At 41.0% G+C, this 21,927-nt stretch overlaps 1 protein-coding gene across 1 annotated transcript; it reads left to right on the top strand.

Moving 5' to 3' along the window:
* Positions 1–273: 273 nt before the first annotated feature.
* Positions 274–21,558, top strand: LOC122555799 (interleukin-8-like). Its single transcript, XM_043701946.1, has 4 exons — positions 274–340; positions 10,283–10,415; positions 15,899–15,982; positions 21,257–21,558. The coding sequence occupies exons 1-4, from the start codon at positions 280–282 to the stop codon at positions 21,300–21,302; spliced, it is 324 nt and encodes a 107-aa protein (XP_043557881.1). The 5' UTR covers positions 274–279; the 3' UTR covers positions 21,303–21,558.
* Positions 21,559–21,927: the final 369 nt, after the last annotated feature.

The following is a 21,927-nucleotide window of genomic DNA, read 5'->3' as shown; positions in this document are numbered from 1 at the left end:
GAGCTGTTGCAGCTGAAAAAAGCAGAAATTACTGGTAGAAATTTTTCAATGGGGTATTTTGTTAAGCAGAAATGCTCATCAAATTTCAGAATGCACCAAAGAATACAGGATTAAACATAATTTAAGTGGAATGACGCAGTTCTTGAGACTCTGACAACATACATTGTTTATAACTTCCTCAAATCTTTCTACTAAATATAAGATCCAAATGTGCCAAACTAACATTCTGAAGTCTTCTCATTTCTGAGACTGAAAATTAGAAGAGAACCGAATTCAACAATGAAAATTCAAATGATATGTTTGCTGCTGGGAACAGTTGTGATCTGCTTCGCCACTCATGGTAAGATAGTTTCCTCCATATTATTAAAGATAATCAACATGGGTATCTATTTTATTCCTAATTGCTTACAACCTCCACCCGAAAATTTTCTATTGTAAATAAACAAAGCTTTAAAATAATTGCCTAATTAAATTTATTGAAAGTTTAAAGAAAGCATTCAATTAACATATTGTATGAATTGTACTCCAAAGTTCTGGGCAGCAGTTAGTTTAGGAGATTCAATTACAGTGGTGTCAAATGAATTAATTTTAATAAGCATACACATTGTTCAAACGTAAAATTCCTACTGTACAGGAATTCTGAAGTGCAGTTTGCTTCCTGTGAAATAAACTGCAATTTTTTTTTAATTTGCCTGGTTTCTTTATCCCTTGTCCCACACCACTTAGCAGTGTAGCAGACTAGTATACAAACTGTTTCCAAGTTTTAGCTACTGACTATGGATAAGCCCAGTTTTTCCCTTAGTGAAGAACCCAGCTGAGGTGAGCCAATCCCTGAGGTTACTACAGTCAACTGTGGCCAGCTTTTATGTTAATGTGAACAAAAAAAACTTTGAAATCTGAAATTTTGTTACATGAAATAATGCCTTTGGCATCACTAAAACAAATTTCCAATTACACAAATTCTTCCTGATAAGCTTCTGAAAGTTTGTAGAAGACTTGAATGGATACATGGACAGTAAAGGTTTAGAAGGATACAGGCCAAATGTAGGCAAGTGAAACGAGTTTAGTTTGGGAAACTTAGTCGGCATGGATGAGTTGGACCAAAGGGTGTGTTTCTATGCTGTATGACTCTATGACTCAAAGTCGTTAAATTTAGAAGACTGGAAAGGCAAAGAACCTGTGGACTAAACATGTGAGAGTAAAAGCTGATAAAAATTTAATTGAGGATTTGACCTATAGGGAGAGGTTGAATAGGCTGGGGCTGTTTTCCTGGAGCATTGGAAGCTGAGGGATGACCTTATAGAGGTTTATAAAATCATGAGGGGCATGGATAGGATAAATAGACAAAGTTTTATTTTCCTGAGGTCGGAGAGTCCAAATCCAGAGGGCACAGGTTTAGGGTGAGAGGGAAAAAGGCATAAAAGAGACCTAACGGGCAACTTTTTCACACAGAGAGTGGTATGTGTATGGAATGAGCTGCCAGAGGAAGTGGTGGAGGCTAGTACAATTGCAACATTTAAAAAGCATCTGGATGGATGTATGAATAGGAAGGGTTTGGGTGCTGGCAGGTGGGTCTAGATTGGGCTGGGATATCTGGTCGGCATAGACGGGTTGGACTGAAGGGTCTGTTTCCATGCTGTACATCTCTATGACTATGACTGCTTTAGTTGCCCTTCAGTGAAAGTTGCTCAAGTCCTCAAATACACACTCGGTTTCATTGTAGGTAGACTGTTCCTTTTATTTGTCTGGCAAGTGAAACATTACCTTTTGAATTTTGCTTTTACAATTTGTGACATATTCTGATAGTTGAAGACAGTTTTGCGTCTTTTACTGATATGTGACAGCAGCAGAAATACAGAAACCAGTGCAGCGGAGAAATTAAGTTGGGGAAAGGCAGTCCTGTAAGGATGCACCAACCAAATAAGAAAGGGAGCATGATTGAAAATCTTGAATTCAGATATAGCTTTACGAAAAAAAGACAGCTTTCTGGTTAAATAGTTCGCAGATTAAATAGAGACGAAAATAAAGATGGAATTGTTCCTTTTGTTTCTGACACATAATTTCATGGCCAGCATGAATGAAAAAGAAACAGACCACTAAAATAGGCCACAGGATCTGAAGTAGGGCTACACCCGAAACATCAAATTCTCCACCTCCTGATGCTGCCTGGCCTGCTGTGTTCTCCCAGCCTCCTGCCTGTCTACTTTGGATTCTAGCATCTGCAATTTGTTTTTGTTTCTAACTGAAACAGGCCACAGCGTTAGTTTTTGCCAGTAAACTAGTGCCAGTATGCTGCTTCCCATGTTGTTTACTGTGTCAAGCCTTTTGTCTGCCAGAAGTGTTCAGAGAAAATGGGATTCCCACAACTTGCCTGCCAGCAATATCATAAGAGCACTAGAAAAGAACCAACTCTTCAGCAGAATTTTCCCCTGTAGCCAGTTTGTGACCATAGGTTGAACTCCCAGTCCAGATGAGTTCTCGAAACCGTACAACCTAGAGGAGGTCCTCCACATGAAAACAATTGCAGGATGCCAGGTACAACAACCAAGTGCAGAGAGGTGAACAGACCCTCTTTTTCCAACCTCACAACCAAGGTTTTGGTCTTTTTTAAAGCACTTGGCTATACCATTTTCCAATTAAAATGTAAGTTAGTTCATTTTTGCTGTAGAGACAAGGAACCAAATAAAAGGTTTATTTGATCTAAAAATAAACAGCAAGGTTATTAGCTGCTGACCCCAAGACCATTAATAATGATGTTAAGTATACAGGCTCAATGCAGTCACACATACAAAACTAAAAGGGGATAGTATCCAGTATGAAGGAAGATATAATAAGATATAGTTGAATCTTTGTGGATGTCCTTGAGGACTATGATTTTAACCTGAGACCATAGTTAAGTAATTGACTTATGAGATTGTCAGTGGTTGAGAATAATATTTATCTTTTAAGTTCTCAGTTTCCTGATGTATCATTCTAGTCAGTGCTATCATACCTCGGAGAGAGAGAGGAAAGAAAAGAAAAAAAAGACAGCCTTTTCGAATCTGTTTCAATTCCATTTCCTCCACTTTTCTCCATAAAGCTGCTTTAAAAAGAAATCGGCTATCTATTCCAAAGACAAGTCATATTGGACCAGATTCTTAAGTTCTGTTTCCCTATTTACTGTTATTGCTAGATCTGCTGAGTTTCTCTAGCTTTGTTTTTATTTCAGATGTCCAGTATATTCAGCTTTTATCAAGTAATATCTGAAGTTTCTTTTGCTTTTCAATTTTAATAATGGTATGCAATGCATTCATTGCCAACATGTGAAGATTCTCACAATGGAACAAATCAGATCGGAGTGGAGAACATTTTCAATCCTCCTGGGTGGTTTGTGGGATGGGCTAGTTGATTTGGTTCATTCAATGGTGAAAAATGATAAGTTCAACTTCGGTTGCCTCTTGCATACCCACATAGGTTTCATGAAACCTGACCGACTTGTGCGTGAAGTGATAGCTGTGGCCATTTTAAGTCAGTGTTTTTAGGTCTCTTTATAAAACAACAATATCTTGATCAACTAGGCCTGTGTGGCAAAGAATGGCAAATGGTGTTTAATTTAGATAAATATGAAGTGTTTTGGTAAGACAAACCAGGCCAGGATGCGCACAGATAACAGTAGGGCCCTGGAGAGTGTTGTCGAATAAGAGTCATAGAGGAGCAGTTACACAATTCCTTGAAAGTGGCAATACAGATAGTCAGGATGGTGAACCCAGCTTTTGGCACATTTGCCTTCATCAGTCAGAGTCTTGAGTACAGGAGTTAGGACATCATATTATGTCTGTAAGGCCATATTTGGAGCACTGAGTACAATTCTTGTTGCCCTCCTAGAGGAAGAACGTTATTAAAGGGTGCCAAAAAGATTTACAAGGATAAGCTGGGACATTTTTCCCTGGAGCGTAGGTGGCCAAGAGGTGATCTTCTAGAGGTTTATAAAGTCATGAAGGGCATAGATAAGGTGACTAGCCAACATCTACTCCCCAAGGTAGGTGACCAATGCTAAAGGGCACAGGTTTTAGGTGAGAGGTGGTGTGTATATGGAACAAGCTGCCAGACAAAATGGTAGAGGCAAGTAAAATTACGAGATTTAAAAGCTTTAACATTGAGTTAGGCCCCATCTACCAGCCCCTGAGAAAAGGCACAGGAAGTGACTTCACCAACCCAAAGAAACCCAAAAATATAAATAGAAAGCAGGAATTTTCAGCAGTGCTTCACCTGAGACCCACTGAAGATGTTACCTAGTAGGGTAATGAAACATCTGGAAATGAACCTTCAAGCTCAGTGAGCAAGCTTACATCCATTTAAAAGGCACATGGAAACATGGAAAGAAAGAGTTTCAAGGGATGTGGGCTAAATGCAAGCAACAGGATTAGTTGGTCCAAAGGAAGAGTCTGTTTCTGCCCTTTATGACTGTAAAGTGCTGAAATGCTTTTATGAAGTTCCAGATATAATATCAGGCAAAGGTTTTCAAAGTCGATCATCCATATTTAATATTATCATAAACATACATCAGGAAAAGGGAGGGGTGACTTCAAATAAAAGTGGAGGCACCTTCTCTACCATCTTTTCGAATATGAAATAAATACCTATAAAGATGCCATTGTTGTGGAAATTGCTAGAGTTGGCAGTAGAATGGTGGGGTGGTAGGAGACAGCAGAGGTAAGAGAGAAGGGAATGCCTTAATAGAGAGGCTAGTGACTGTTGCTGAGCTCAGGCAGATAGGGAAGGTGTCTAAGCCTATATAAAGTGGTCTGACCATAGGCAATAGGAACCAATAGGTTTCTCAGTATTCGATTGTCTCCTCGCCATATTCCAATTACCCAGAGAATGGCCCAAGCTGGATCCAACTGGTAACTGTCAGACTGACAAGTGGGCTATTTTCAGTGTCTTACCAGCTTAGTTCCCAGCCAGTGTGGTGGGGTGAAAAACCTTGCCCCATTTCATGTTTGCTTTGCATGTTAGCAACCTGTAAACCTGATGTTCAGTGTTCAAAAAGCCCAGACTCAATTTGAGTAGGTATCAGTTCATAGTCACCAGTCTGTTCAGTGCTCTCATTGCATATTTAATGAATCCAGAGAAAAGCCATATTAAAAATTACCTTAATTGAATACATCATAACACGTTGGTGAAGACAAGTGGAAAAAAAGGTGAATAATTCCAACTGAAAAGATATTTGATGGTAATAAAATTTGCAAGTATGACACTCTTAAATTTATGGTTCCCCTTTTACCATTCAATCTTCCAATCTGCTAGAAAAGTCTACAAACTCAACGACTACATAAAGTCATTATTCGAAGCTGACTCTGAAAGACATTATAAAACTACTTGCTCCCACGGGAGCCTGTGCCCCACAACCTGAGCCGTCTTCGGAATTTTAATTTTGTCCCTTTTAAGGACGTAAAAAGGCGAGCCCTGTATCGACTGCTGCTGCACACCGTACACCTCTTCTCTCCCATCCATCATCCGGACATGCCTTGGCGTGCCCATTTTCCACCGGGCAGTGGGGATCCCCACTGGAGGGCTGTCTATGCGGGAGTCCTCCCCCTTTCTCTCGGGGATCTGGGGTGGAGGGTGCTGCACGCAGTGGTCCCCTGCAACCGCAGATTGCGGTAGTTCATGGACTCTCAGCCCACCTGCTTGTTCTGTGGTGATGTAGAGTCTGTGGACCATGTGTATATTGGGTGTAGGCATTTGCACTCCATTTTTGATTTTCTTAAAAACCTCCTCCTCTGCTTTTGGTTGCACTTCAGTCCCACACTCCTGATCTTCAGGCACCCGGTATGGAGGAGGGAGGGCAGGTCTGGCAGACCTCCTCGTGGGTCTGCTCCTGGGCCTGGCCAAACTGGCCATAAACAGGTCCAGGCAGTGGGCCGTGGAGGGGGTCATTAGGGCCAACTGCCTGCCCCTCTTCCATGGTTACGTTAGAGCCCGGGTGTCTCTGGAAAAGGAGCACGCGGTGTCCACCAACACCCTGGAGTTGTTCAGGGAGAGGTGGGGGCCACAGGGAGTGGAGTGCATTATTTTCCCCTCCAACTCTATTTTGATTTAATCCTTGCCCTCCCCTTCACTGTTTGATCACACAGCATTGCCTTTTGATGTGAAGGGCACTGCTTGTCACTGGCCACTTGGGCGTTTCCTTTCTTCCTGGTGGTGGAAAAAAAAACTTCTCGCGATCAAAGCATTTTTTTGCCTCTATCCATGCAAAAAGGCTGAAAGGTAAGGCAAAATATTTAATGCCAGAGACATTTACTACCAAACCAAAGATCAGTTTTCCAACATGCTTACTTGGCGTTGATTAAATCACTTTAGTTTAATAAAAAGTGCTTTTACGCACATTCTACTCAATCTAGCTTCTAATTAACAGATTGGAAGTGCAGGAGAGAAAGGAGAAAAAAAAAAGAGGTACAGACAAAGAGAGAGCACTTTACATCAAGTGCCGGAACATAATCACAAGCATACATTACAAATGATCAGTAAATGATCCAAGTGCCTCTTACCCCTTGTGTACCAATTTGTAGTTAAGAATCTAGGTTATCAACTAGGCCACATGATGTGTGATGTTGAGAAACTGGACAGTTCAGTGAGTATCATGTTATTTCTCTGAAATTGAAATCAAGAGATCAATGGCTCCTCTCTGCCCAGTCAGGTTCCTCGCTGTGGTTAGAAAAGCTCATTTACAGAAGAGGAAAGTTAAAGTTCAGAGCAACCACAGAAATATTGTTCATAATTTCTTTAAAAAAGGGAACTAGATATTTGCTTGAAACAGTGGGACATTTGAAGTGTGCAGAGAATAAGGAAGACAGATATTCAAACAAATGAATAACATTTTTCACAGGATCTGCTCAAATACATTTTACAAATCTGTAAGGCATGCTCTGTTCTTTCTGGGGTGACAACAAAAACGGTTTCTCAGTGAAATAACTCCACAGTGTCCCTTACTAAGTCACCATTTATTTATACCTAGAAAGTCCTTGACACTGATTCATCTCCCTCAGAGTCAACTCTCAAAATAAGCAGAACCTCTGACACTCCTGTTTATATCTGGCAGCCAGGACTCCCTGAGTGGACCCGATTAACAGCCCCAGTCAGGGAACTCATTTTATGGAGGTCCACCTGGCAGACCCAGTTATAATCACTATACTCAGATCTTCGTTTCTCACCTGCAGACCAGTTTATTCCTTCCAAGTGAAACCTAGTAATGATTTAGGATATTTTTAAGCTCTTGAAGAATTCAGGTCAGTTCTTGCTTGGTTAAGATCCTGCTGCGGTCTACACTGAAGGCAAGATGAATAGAATTTCCAAGAATTTCACTGGCAATGGGATGGAGGCAGGTGATCCATCCAGGGCTCCTGAAGTAACCAGGTTGTACTCTAACACATTGGTGTCCCTAAACTCAAGCTTTCACTTCAGTCAACCTTAGGGAAAACAACTATCCATTTTAACTGGTACAGCTCGCAATATCATACAGGGATTTAGTTCTAGATCAGAGAACGAGTGAAAGCTGCATACTGCCTGCATGTAGGAGATCCACTGGTATTTAGGAACCAGCATCAGGACTTCCATATGATCCAGCCTCTGGTCGAGGGTTGCTTTTCGATACAAAATGGACTGCAGCAGTTCAAGTAGACCCACAAGGCTGAGAGGGAAGGAGTTGTATGGCTTTGACCCAGCAACAGTGAAGGAACAGCAATATATTTTCAAGACAGGATGGTGTGTGACTTGGACTTTTCAGGTGGTGCTCTCATTTAGCTACTCCCTTTAGCATTCTGGATGGAAGTGGTCATGTTTGGAAGGTACTAAGAAGCCTTGGTGAATTTCTGTAGTACAGATTCAGTATGTGGCTGTGCCTAGTAGAGAAGGTACAAAACCTGACCTACTCTTGCAAAATAAGGCAGGGCAGGTGACTGACATAGGGCAGCATTTTGGGGCCAGTGATCATAATTCTATTAGTTTTTAAACCGCGATGGAAAAGGACAGACCAGATCTAAAAGTTAAAGTTCTAAATTGGAGGAAGGTCAATTTTGATGGTATTAGACAAGAACTTTCGAAAGTTGATAGGGAGAGGATATTCACAGGTAAAGGGATGACTGAGAAATAGAAAGCCTTCAAAAATGAGAAAACTGGAGTCCAGAGACAGTACGTTCTACTGAGGGCAAAGGGCAAGGTTGGTACGGAATGCTTAATGACTAGAGAAATTGAAGTTTTGGTGAGGGCAGAGCAGTGGACATGATCTATATGGATTTGTGGTTCCCCATGGGAGACTGGTCAGGAAGGTTAGATCATATGGAAAAGAGGTACAACTAGCCATTTGGATACAGAAATGGCTCAAAGGTAGGAGTGAGAGGGTGGTGGTGGAGCATTGCTTTTCAGACTGGAACCTGTGACCAGTGGTGTACCACAACGATCATTGCTGGGTCCACTGCTTTTTGTCATTTATATAAATGATTTGGATGAGAATATAGGAAGTTTGGTTAGTTAGTTTGCAGTTGACACCAAAATTGGAGATGTAGTGGACTGTGAAGAAGGTTACCTCAGAGTACAACAGAATCTTGATCTTGGGCCAATGGGCCAAGGAGTGGCAAATGTAGTTCAGTTTAGATAAATGGTATGTGCTGCATTTTGGAAAGGCAAATCAAGGCAGGACTAATACAGTTAATGGTAAGGTCCTGGGGAGATGTTACTGAATAATGGAACTTTGGAGTAATTTCTTAATTTCTTAAAAATGGAGTCACAGGTAGATAGTAGAGTGAAGGCCATATTTGATATGCTTGCCTTTATTCGTCAATGCATTGAGTATAGGAACTAGGAGGTCATGTTGCAGCTGTAAAGGCATTGGTTAAGCTAATATTGAAATACTGTCTAGAATTCTGGTCTCCCTGCTAAAAAGGAAGGATGTTGTGAAACTTGAAAAGGTTCAGAAAAGATTTACATGGATGTTGCTAGGGTTGGAGGGTTTGAGCTATAAGGAGGTGAACAGACTGGGGTTATTTTCCCTGGAGCACTGGAGGCTGAGTGGTGTCCTTATAGAGGTTTATAAAATCATGAGAGGCATGGATAACATAAATAGACAAGGGGTGGGGCGGGGAGTCCAAATCTAGAGGGCAAAGGTTTAGGGAGAGAGGGGAAAGATTTAAAAGGGACCCAAGGGGCAAATTTTTATGCAAAGGGTGGTTGCATTTATAGAATGAGCTGCCAGAAACAGAAGTGGAGGTTTGTACAATTACAACATTTAAAAGGCTTCTTGATGGGTATATGAATAGGAAGGGTTTAGAGGGATATGGGCCAAATGGGACTAGATTCATTTCGGATATCTGGTTAGTATGAACGAGTTGAACCAAGGGATCTAGTTCTGTGCTATTTAGCTCTATGACTCTATCTTGTTCATGGTATACTCTACTGCTACTGAATGACGATGGTGGAGTGATTGAATGTTTGTGGATATGGTGGCAATCAAATGCACTACTTTGCCCTGGATGTTATCAAGCTTCAAGTGTTGTTGGAGCCACACCCATCCAGGCAAATGGACAATATTCCATCACACTCCTACATTTATGGTAGATGATGGACAGGCCTTGGGGAGTCAGAATTTCCTGCCTCTGACCTGCTCTTGCAGACTCTCATACAGTGCTCACAAGCTCTTAAACCACTGTGTATAATTCAACTTGAGGTGAGATCTCAGTACTATCAAACGTGGACCAATTTCCAATCAATGACTTTAGCATTGCTGTTTGGTCAAAAATCCCCATTTACTACAGCAAAGGCGCAGGATGACTGGTACTACTATACCATACAAATGTTGTCTACATCAAGCTATAAATAGCTGAAATATACCAAATTTGAGAAAGTGACCAAAACTAAGGCCATAAATATAAGAATTGTCAATATTACTGAACAGCACACAGTCAGAACTTCAAAGATTTATATTATTTAACTAATTAAACTAATTATTATTTATTCTTAGAGTGATTAAAATGTGGAACTCATTACTACTAGGAATAAATGAGACAATTAGCATAGATGTGTTCAAGGAAAAAGTGGATGAATGATAAAAAACAATGGAGATGGAGGAATCTGGTGTGGACCACAACCACTAGCATTAAATAATTGAACTGAATGGCTAGTTTCTGTGCTGTACATTCTATGTGCATTTTCTTTGTCGACGTAATTCATATTTTATCACTTTTATTTGGCCACTTTGAGTTTCTCTTGCTCTTGGGCCTTTTCATCTAATTCCTTCCTCTTATTACAGGCCTCTGTGTGGGAATGCTAACAAACTCAAGATGCAAATGTGCGAAAGTCATCTCTAACTTCATTCATCCAAGAAGGTTTCAAGATGTCAATATCTTTTACCAGGGGTCCTTCTGCAGGAAAGTAGAAATTATGTAAGTCCTGAAGCAAATTGTATTTCCTTAAATGCAGCAACATTGAACTGCTCAAATCAAAACAGAATAAAAACCTTCTAAAGATAAAAAAAAAAGAGTTGAATTAATTTTGAATCAATTTTCATATAGTAGAACCAGAAAACAGGACTATATAGGAGAGAGTTTCCAAATCTGAATCATGTTTATTTGACACATTTGAAGCAGTCGCTGGCTGGAGGCAAATGCCTTCACTGTTCTAGTAAACGCCTGCAAATGGGCCAGAGATTTTTCAGAACAGCTGCAAACTTCACAAAGATTCAAACATTGGGCACAAGCCATTAGGCATAGCTTCCATGACAGCCCCTAGCCTTCACATAACCTAGCAATGCCAATGATGTAACAGGATGCAGATATGGCAGCACTGGCCATCTCCAACAAGGCAATATCTAATCATCTCCCTCCAACACTCAACAGCATTGCCAACACTAAAACCCACACCATCAATACCCTGACAGTATACTTGTTTCAATCTTTGAAAAGTTGAGAGTATCAATCAGTACGATAGTTTAATCAGAATTTCAGTCACACTATATGCAACAAAAGCATACAACTGTCTCAAGTTGTGGAATGAGATTCATGAAAATCATAATGATGCAACTGATCCTGACACCAGTGACAAGGCATCAGTCGAGAATAAACACGAGAAGAGAGGAGTCCTAGACATTACAGTAGAGAACTGTTTTTGAGAACATAGGTACAGAAGTAAACAAAGAGTGTTAAATTCATAAAAGAATAGAGTTTTACTTGGAGATAAAGGAAACAACAACTTGGGAGGAGAGTATATGCGCAGATACCCACAGCCCAGAGATACACCAGTCTGATAGCTCAATGTGCAGGTAGGACTTAAAGCACAATCCAGGATGACTGATGTGTGAACTGCTGCTTCTTCTTCCATTTCTTGGTGCCCAAGTCTTCTCAACTTCTCTAACCACTCTGGATTGGTTGACTAAAGTCTTCACGGAGAGATCTTTTCTAACACCAACTGCGCATAATTCCAAATCTCTTACTTACATTGCTTTTCAGAGACAGACTTTTGATTGATTTCAAAGATTCCTATAAAATGCCAAGCTTTCTCTAAATCTTGGGTTGAAAATCTCAGCTTTAGTCTCATTTATCTGCTATTTGCTTCTTAAGTCTTTACACACACATTCAATCAACCTGATCTCACTTTTTTTTCTTACTACATCTTAAGCGGTTTGTGAGGCTTGTTAACAAGCTGTTCACAATGGCCATTCAGTTGAGCTGTTCTTATTCCAGAGCAGGAGATTGAACAATGGTGTTGTTCACTGAATTGACTTCTTTTATATTTCCGCAGACTATTGAACTTAAATTTCTGTAGACTCCCAATTAAGCAAGGTTGAATGAAAAGCCTTAATTGAGTTTTATACCAAGGTTGTTAGCTTTAACTAGCAGCTGCTGTCCCAGAGTCCCTCCATGGACCCATTTTCAGGTTACCCTCAAAGAAATCAATCATTTAGTTGGTTTGGTTTCTTGGAAAAGGAACTTTGAGCAGGTGACAATAAAACTAAAGCATTAACTAATCATTTACCTATTCCAAACTGAATAAACATGTATAGATGCTAGACAATTGGTTAGTTTCTAATCTGGTCAAATTTTCCATCAACCAGAAACATAACTAAATCATTCAAATTGACATTATGGCAGCAAAAGCAGGTCAGAAGCTGGGAATTCTTGGGCAAATAACTCACCTTCTGGTTTCTCAAACCCTGTATGCCATCGATAAGGCACATCAGGAGACTCCTCTTTTATACTTCACCTGCTTGAATAAATCCAGCTCCAGCAACATTCAACAAGCTCAACACTGTACAGAACAAAGCAGCCCATTTGAGTGGCATCCCATTCACCACATTTTAAAAGATTCCTTTCCTTCATCACCTGCACACAGTGGCAGCACAGCAGTAACTTGCCTCGACAGCACCTTGTGAACTCTCAACCTCTACCATCTAAAAGGACAAGGGCACCAGAGACATTGGGAACAGCACCATCTGTGAGTTCCCATCCAAATCACATACTATTCTGATATTGCCATCCCTTCACTGCTGCCGTTAGGAAAAAAATGACATTCCCTTCCTATAAGGACTGTACCTTTACTTCCATCAGGTGGACTGCAGAAGTCCAAAGGAGCTGCCCATCACCAATTTCTCAAGCACAGTTAGAGATGGACATGGCCCTGTCAACATCATTAACATCACATTAAAGAATTTTAAAATGCTGTCTTCATACATTAAACACAGTTAGGATGCAGCTACAGAAATAATTAGGAAGACAAATGAAATGTTGGTTTTATTGGTTTCACTGTTGCTGGGTTAAAATCCTAGAATACCCTTCCTAGAAGCATTATGGCTCTAGCTACACCCCAAAGATTGCAGTAACTCTGCAGTTAGGTGTGGAAAATAAGTACTGGCCTACATTTTATAAACAAATGCAGATTTCATTCCAAACAAAACAGATGAACTGACAGTAGAAATAGAAATAAGCAAGTTATGTTGCGGTGAATATTTCAGAAACATGGCTTTAGAGTGACAGGAATTGGGACCTGAATCAAAAAGTACGGCATGGTATCACAGTGGTGAGTACTGCTGCCTTACAGCACCAGAGACCCGGGTTCAAATCCCGCCTCGAGCAACTATGTGTGGACTTTGCACATTCTCCCCGAGTCTTTGTGGGTTTCCTCTGGGTCTCTGGTTTCCTCCCACAGTCCAAAAATGTGCAGGTTAGGTGAATTGGTCATGCTAAATTGCCCGTAGTATTAGATGAAGGAGTAAATGTAGGGGAATGGGGCTGTGTGGGTTGCTCTTCTGAGGGTCGGTGTGGACTTGTTGGGCCAAAGGGCCTGTTTCCACACGAAGTAATCTAATCTAATCTACAAGATGTTTAGGAATTACAGAAATCTATGAAAAGGTGGAGGAATGGCTCTGTTAGTTAATTATGATCGTGGCATAGTGTTAACCTAAATTCAGGAAACTAGGATATGGAAACAGTTGAGCTGAGAATGAACAAAGAACAAAGAACCTTATAGCACAGAAACATGCCCTTCGGCCCTCCAAGCCTGCACCCATCCAGATCATCTACCTAAACTTGTCACCTATTTTCTAAGAATCCATATTCCTTTGCTCCCTACCCATTCACGTATCCATCTAGATACATCTTAAATGACGCTATTGTTTCCCCACCACCACCACCACTACCTTCGCTGGCAATGCCTTTCAGGCACCCACCACCCTCTATGTGAAGAACTTTCCACGTGTATCTCCCCTCTCACTTTGAACTAGTGACCCCTTGTAATTGAGTGCCCCACTATGGGGGACAAAGGTTTCTTGCTATCCAACATCCCTCATGATTTTGTAGGCCTCAATCAGGTCCCATCTCAACCTCCTCCTTTCCAATGAAAATAATCTTAATCTACTCAACCTCTCCTCATAGCTAGCATCCTCTATACTAGGCAACATCCTGGTGAATCTCCTCTACACCCTCTCCAAAGTATTCACATCCTTTTGGTAATGTGGCAACCAGAATTTTATGCAGTATTCCAAATGTGGCCGAACCAAAGTCTGATAAAACTGTAACATGACCTGCCAACTCTTGTATTCAATACCCCATCCGATAAAGGAAAGCATACCATATGCCTTCTTGACCACTCTACTGACCTGTGTTGCCACCTTCAGGGAACAATTGACCTGAACACCCAAAAACAAAGTCATTTATGCCAGTGGTGTAGATAGCACCTAAAAGTAAACACATTGTAGAATGGAGCATAAAGGAAGAAATAATGGAAGCTTGTCAGAAAAGAACTGCAATAATTATTCTACAGATTTTAATCTACATATAGACTGAAAGTGTCAGATGTGCAAGGGCAGCTTGGACGATGTATTGAAAGAATGTTCTAAAAATTTATCCTAAAACAATGTAGTCTGGAGCTAACTAGAGAACAGGCTGTACTGGAGCTGATACTGCACAGTGACACAGGATTGATTAATGATCCCATAGTGGAGACACCTTAAATGATAGTAACATTGTATAAGTAAATTTTACAGTCAGTCAGTCAGTCAGATTGAGGGAGATGGAAGTGAACCCAAGACTATCTTTTTAAAATAAGTAAGAGCATTATAAAGGGTATGAAAGCAGAGTTGACTAAAATAAATTGACAAATTAGGTGAAAAGATTGCTATAATATGTCTATCATTTAATGCGTAAGAAAAATTCGAAGGGACAGACTCACATTCATGGTTAATTAGAAAGGTTAAAGATAGCATCAAAAATTGAAGAAAGAGATGTAATTATGAAATGACAGGCAGAAGATTGGACAGAATAATTTTGATAAAATGAAGTCATAAAAAGAGGGGAAATTAGAGTATGAGGGAAAAGCTAACCAGAAATGTGTAAACAGGTAAGAGTTTAAGTAAGTATTTGGAAAAGACTTAACAACATAAGCATGGATCCTACAGAAAGTGAGTCGATTTTGCTGCTCGTCGGATGCTGCCTGAATTGCTGTGCTCTTCCAGCACCACTGATCCAGAATCTGGTTTCCAGCATCTGCAGTCATTGTTTTTACCTCATTGATTTTAACCCTACTGTGAATCCTCATCTCCTCCCCCACTCACCCATTGTACTCTCTGCTACTCTCTCCCCACCCTCACCCTCCCCTAGCTTATCTCTCCACGCTTCAGGCTTTTTGCCTTTATTCCTGATGAAGGGCTTTTGCCCGAAACGTCGATTTTGCTGCTCATGGACTTATACCTTCTAGAGTTGAGAAGAGCAAAACGTGGCTTAATTGAAACATACATGTTGAGGAATCTTGACAGGCTGAATGTGGACAGGAGGTTTCTTCTTATGGAAGAGCAAAGAACCAGGGGTTACTATTTTAAAAATTTAATGCCCCCAAGGATTTAAAACAAACATTAACCTATTTTTTCTAATTAACATTACACATCTGAGCAGGTAGGACTTGAACCTGGGCCTCCTGGTCCAAGGGTAGGGACATTACCATTGCACCACAAGATTTTTATCAATAAGACCTTCTCTCATTCTTCTGGATTCAGGAAAAGCCAAGGTTCACTATGAAAGTAGTGCATACTAGCATATATAGAATCATCCATCCAGAACAGATGAGATGACTTTTGTCAATGTCACAAGTCTTGGGATACTCTTCCTGAAAAAAACGGTGGAAGCAAGATCTTTAAGACAATGATGGATAGATTACTGGTAAATAGGGTGAAAAGTTATCAGGAATATGCAATGTGGATTTGAGGTTATAATTAGATTATCCATTATCTTATTGTATGGAGGAGCAGGATGTTATCTTGCTTGTTTATATGCTCAAATGATGCCATGACCATTTATATTAGAATACTGAATTCACCGGTTGGTGTTTTTATGTATTATTTTTGATCATTCTGCAAGAACAACTTCTGCTTCCCTGACAGAATTACCCTTAAGGGTGGAAAAAAAGTCTGTGTCGACCCCACTACTCCATGGATAAAGAGAGTTATTTCGAACTTCAATAAAAGGTAAGACAATTCTACCAGTTACTGATGGGTCCATGTGAATAATTCACGAGATTGTGATATCACTAGATTTAACATGAGCTGTAGGATGTTGGAGACACTGATGTTGGACTGGGATATACAAAGTTAAAAACCACATAACACCAGGTTATACTCCAACAGGTTTAATTGGAAGCACACTAGCTTTCTGAGCGTTGTTCCTTCATCAGGTGGTTGTGGAGGACACAATTGTAAGGCACAGAATTTACTGCAAAAGTTTAGTGTGATGTAACTGAAATTATACATTGAAAAAATACCTTGATTGTCTGTTGAGTCTTTCATCTATTCGAATACCATGATAGTTTCACTTCTTTCATGTGTAAATCACAAAACATTTTAAAAAAAAGTTGCATTCTCAGGTTAACTGTAACAATTGGTGTTGAAGTTGTTAGCCCCGTGTTCTCTGTCTGTGTCATGATGTTTAGATTGATTCTAATCTAAAAAGTCAGGTAACAGTTTTACATGAATTCATGCAGTTTTTGAGCAAAGTACAATATAATTCTGCAAGTACAAATTCACACCACAAACGTGTATATATATATATAGTCTGGGGTGGGGGGTTGAGAGTGTCTGTAAGAGAGAGTGTGTGTGTGTGTGTGTGTGTGTGTGTGAGAGAGTGTAGAGTCGTCTAAGTCTCTGAGAGGATGCATGTGAGAGTGTGTGTGTCTTTAAGGGTGCGTGTAAATGTCTGTGTGTGTATATAGGAGTGTGTGTGTGTGTGTGTCTACGTGTGTGTATACAGTGCAATGATGGCCACCTATAGTGTGTATAGTGTGACATGAACCCTAGGTCCCGGTTGAGGCCCTCCCTATGGGTACCGAACTTAGCTATCAGCCTCTGCTCAGCCACGTTTCGCTGCTGTCTGTCCCGAAGTCAGCCTTTGGAGGATGGTCACCCGAAGGTCCGAGGTCGAATGTCCTGGACCACTGAAGTGTTCCCCAACTGGGAGGGAACACTCCTGTCTGTTGATTGTTGTGCGGTGCCTATTCATCTGTTGCTGTAGTCTTTGCTCAATTCCCCCAATGTACCATGCCTCAGGGCATCCTTGCCTGCATACCCTGAGGCATGGTACGTTGGGGAAACCGAGCAGAGGCTACGACAACGGATGAATGGGCACTGCACAACAATCAACAGACAGGAGTGTTCCCTCCTAGTTGGAGGACACTTCAGCAGCCCAGGACATTCACAGAGTCATAGAGATGTACATCATGGAAACAGACCCTTCGGTCCAACCCACCAATGTTGACCAGATATCCCAACCCAATCTAGTCCCACCTGCCAGCACCTGGCCCATATCCCTCCAAACCCTTCCTATTCATATACCCATCAAAATGCTTCTTAAATGTTGCAATTGTACCAGCCTCCACCACATCCTCTGGCAGCTCATTCCATACACGTACCACCCACTGCGTGAAAACGTTGCCCCTTAGGTCTCTTTTATATCTTTCCCCTCTCACCCTAAACCTTAGCCCTCTAGTTCTGGACTCCCTGACCCCAGGGAAAAGACTTTGCCTATTTATCCTATCCATGCCCCTCATAATTTTGTAATATAAGATCACCCCTCAGCCTGCGACGCTCCAGGGAAAATAGCCCCAGCCTGTTCAGCCTCTCCCTATAGCTCAAATCCTCTAACCCTGGCAACATCCTTGGAGATCTTTTCTGAACCCTTTCAAGTTTCACAGCATCTTTCCGATAGGAAGGAGACCAGAATTGTACGCAATATTCCAACAGTGGCCTAACTGGTGTCCTGTACAGCCGCAACATGACCTCCCAACTCCTGTACTCAATACTCTGACCAATAAAGGAATGCGACTCCACTTTCAAGGAGCTATGAACCTGCACTCCAAGGTCTCTTTGTTCAGCAACCCTCCTTGGGACCTTACCATTCAGTGTATACATCCTGCTAAGATTTGCGTTCCCAAAATGCAGCACCTCACATTTATCTGAATTAAACTCCATCTGCCACTTCTCAGCCCATTGGCCCATCTGGTCAAGATCCTGTTGTAATCCGAGGTAACCTCTTCGCTGTCCACTACACCTCCAAATTTGGTGTCATCTGCAAACCTACTAACTGTACCTCTAGTGCTCGCATCCAAATCATTTAAGTAAGTGACAAAAAGTAGAGGACCCAGCACCGATCCTTGTGGCACTCCATTGGCCATAGGCCTTTAGTCTGTAAAACAACCCTCCACCACCACCCTCTGCCTTCGATCTTTGATCCAGTTCTGTATCCAAATGGCTAGTTCTCCCTGTATTCCATGAGATCTAACCTGGCTAACCAGTCTCCCATGGGGAACCTTGTCGAACGGCTTACTCAACTCCATATAGATCATGTCCACCGCTCTGCCCTCAATCTTCTTTTTTACTTCTTCAAAAGCTCAATCAATCAATTTTGAGAGACATGATTTCACACACACAAAGCCATGTTGGACTATCCCCAATAAGACCTTGCCTTTCCAAATACATGTACATCCTGTCCCTCAGGATTCCCTCCAACAACCTGCCCACCACCGACATCAGGCTCATTGGTCTATAGTTCCCTGGCTTGTCCTTACCACCCTTCTTAAACAGTGAAACCACGTTAGCCAACCTCCAGTCTTTCGGCACCACATCTGTGACTATCGAAGATACAAATATCTCAGCAAGAGGCCAGCAATCACTTCCCTCGCTTCCCACAGAGTCGAGGGTACATTTCACCATTCCTGATGAAGGGCTTTTGCCTGAAAGGTCGATTTTCCTGCTCCTCGGATGCTGTCTGACCTGCTGTGCCTTTCCAGCATCACACTAATCTTGACTACACCTTATCAGGTGTTGGGGATTTATCCACCTTTAACCATTACAAGACATCCAGCACTTCCTCCTCTGTAATCTGGACATTTTGCAAGATGTCACCATCTACTTCCCTACAGTCTATATCTTCCATGTCCTTTTCCATGGTCAGAATCGATGCAAAATACTTGGTTAGTATCCCCCCCATCTCCTGCAGCTCCACACAAAGGCTGCCTTGCTGATCTTTGAGGGGCCCTATTCTCCCTCAGTTACCCTTCTGTCCTTAATGTACTTGTAAAAACACTTTGGATTCTCCTTAACTCTACTTGCCAAAGCTATCTCATGTCCCCTTTTTGCCCTCTTAAGTATTCTCCTACTGCCTTTATACTCTAAGGATTCACTCGATCTATCCTGTCTATACCAGACATATGCTTCTTTCTTTTTGTTAACAAAACCCTTTAGTCATCCAGCACTGCCTATACCTACCAGCCTTTCCTTTCACCGTAACAGGAATATACTTTCTCTGGATTCTCGTTATCTCATTTCTGAAGGCTTTCCATTTTCCAGCCGTCCCTTTACCTGTGAACATCTGCCCCCAATCAGCTTTTGAAAGTTCTTGCCTCATACCCTCAAAAATTGGCCTTTCTCCAATTTAGAACTTCAACTTTTAGATCTGGTCTATCCTTTTCCTTCTCTACTTTAAAACTAATAGAATTATGGTCACTTTCCCCGAAGTGCCCTCCCACTGATCCCCCAATCACCTACCTTGCCTTATTTCCCAAGAGTAGGTCAAGTTTTGCAGCTTCTCTAGCAGGTACATCCACATACTGATTCAGCAAACTTTCTGGTGCACACTTAACAATTTCCTCTCCATCTAAACCCTTAATACTATGGCAGTCCAAGTCTATTTGGAAAGTTAAAATCCCCTACCATAACTACCCTATTATTCTTACAGATAACTGAGATCTCCTTACAAATTTGTTTCTCAATTTCCCTCCGACTACTGGAGGGGGGGGGGGGGTCTATAATACAATCCCAATAAGGTGATCATCCCTTTATTTCTCAGTTCCACCCAAATAACTTCCCTGGATGTATTTCCAGGAACATCTTCTCTCAGTACAGTTGTAATGCTATCCCTTATCAAAATGCCACTCCCCCTCCTCTCTTGCCTCCCTTTCTGTCCTGTCTGTAGCATTTGTATCCTGGAATATATAAGATGCCAGTCCTGTCCATCTCTGAGCCATGTTTCTGTAATTACTACAATATCCCAGCCCCATGCTTCTAACCATGGCCCGAGTTCATCTGCCTTCCCAGTTAGGCCCCTTGCATTGAAATAAATGCAGTTTAATTCATCAGTCCTACTTTGTTCTCTGCTTTGTCCCTGCCTGATCTGACTGCTTGACTCTCTATTCTCAACTGTACCAGTCTCAGATTAATCTTTTTCCTCACTATTTCCCTGGGTTTACCGCCCTACCGCACCCCACCTTACTAGTTTAAATCCATCCTTGATCCTGGCACCAGGGAAGCAACACACCATTCTGATTTTTTTGCTGCTGGCCACGGAAACGTCTGTCTGTACCTCAGACTAGAGAGTCCCCTTACACAATCGATCTCTTGGAATCCTACATATGCCTCATTGCATGACAGCCAGCCTCAACACCAGAAACTTGTCTGTTCGTGCAACATTCCCCTGAGTCAGAAACAAGTATCAGAGATAAATAATCTGTACCTACTCTGTCAAACCTCATAACTGTGAACACCTCCAGCAAACTCTAATACCCTCCATTCCAGTCGCAACAGACCAAACTATTCACATTTTTCTAGTTTCTCATCCTTTGCATCATCCCTGCACCTGTCTATATTGTTATGTCTCTTGGGCTTTCTAGAAGGAGAGACCAATGCTACACACACTACATCGAATTGTGGCCCAATTGCTGCTTTCATAATTTATTTTTCTAGTCTATTCCCAGATTTACAAATTTAAACATTTTTTGCATTTTTAATCAGAATAATATAGACAATTCTGATTAGTTATGTATTTGGTACCAGTGGTTTGACTTCATTCACATCTTCAGGATCCATCATTCCTATCCCCTTTCCCAGAATGTAATACTTTACAAAACTGGATCGAACATTGCTCACTAACATACAATACTTGGGAGACTTAAGCAAATTGAGTGAACACAAACCCCATACCTGTCCATCACCAACCTTTGTAACTATGTTACTACACTGCTCCCTGTCTTATTCGCCTGAACTTTAATTTGAAAAAGCCATTGTAAACAACTTCTTCAAAGTTTTGCAGAAGTCCACATGGACTGCATCCAGTGCAGTCTTATTGTCTTTACGAAGATAAATAAGTATGTTCAATGTATGATTTTTTTTCTCATTTCTCCAATGGTATTATTGCTTATTTATGTAATAAATGATCTGATCTACTACAATTAACATCATTTTTATATTTCCTAGACCAGTACGAACTAAAGAACTCATTACAGAGGAGTCATCAACCTAATAAGTGAAGGCCCCTACAATTGAAATTCTACAGTTCATTAGGAGCCAAGCTTTTGCTGTTTAACATTTACTGTAAAAGTCTGCGCCATAAGAATTTGTGTTACCATTTCACTTGCTTTCACCTAACCAGAATCGCATCATTCAGATATCTAATATAACCTCTTTGAGCAAACTGCTAACAGCATTTGATGCTACTAATGGCTTCTGACTACAAGATTTAAAGGTGTCAACATATTTTTGAGCCAATAAATTGACAACTGCACCATAAATGGATTTTTAAAAAATATTTTGCAAGCATCCAAAATAATTAATCTTAATTACAGTCAAAATATAAATTGATTGCCAATTTCATATTGGTTTTCCAAGACCGTGACTGGTAGAATATTTGATTATATTAATTTCCAGTAATATTCCATTATATATGATGTGACTGGACAGTGGAAAGAATTCTAAAATATTGCTCTACTGCTAGTTACACTGTGTCATTAAATTACAGACTAGCCAATTTCCACATCAGAAGATGTTTAAAGTTCATTGTTTGTGCTTCCACAACATCAGACCTACTTCATTTGGTACACATGGCATGAGAACCCAGTCAATTATCTACCTGGAGTTCTAATTTGTGG

Source organism: Chiloscyllium plagiosum, chromosome 1 (assembly GCF_004010195.1).
Source record: "Chiloscyllium plagiosum isolate BGI_BamShark_2017 chromosome 1, ASM401019v2, whole genome shotgun sequence".
In the NCBI taxonomy this organism is placed as follows: domain Eukaryota; kingdom Metazoa; phylum Chordata; class Chondrichthyes; order Orectolobiformes; family Hemiscylliidae; genus Chiloscyllium; species Chiloscyllium plagiosum.
Note: the sequence above shows the minus strand (reverse complement) of the source record. Positions and strands in the feature narration are given on the sequence as shown.

Excerpts from the sequence above, each read along its gene's own strand:
- LOC122555799 (XM_043701946.1), top strand. The coding sequence starts at position 280 with ATGAAAATTCAAATGATATGTTTGCTGCTGGGAACAGTTGTGATCTGC. Across the intron at positions 341-10,282 it reads GATCTGCTTCGCCACTCATG|GCCTCTGTGTGGGAATGCTA; the intron begins GTAAGATAGTTT and ends CTCTTATTACAG. Across the intron at positions 15,983-21,256 it reads ATTTCGAACTTCAATAAAAG|ACCAGTACGAACTAAAGAAC; the intron begins GTAAGACAATTC and ends TATATTTCCTAG.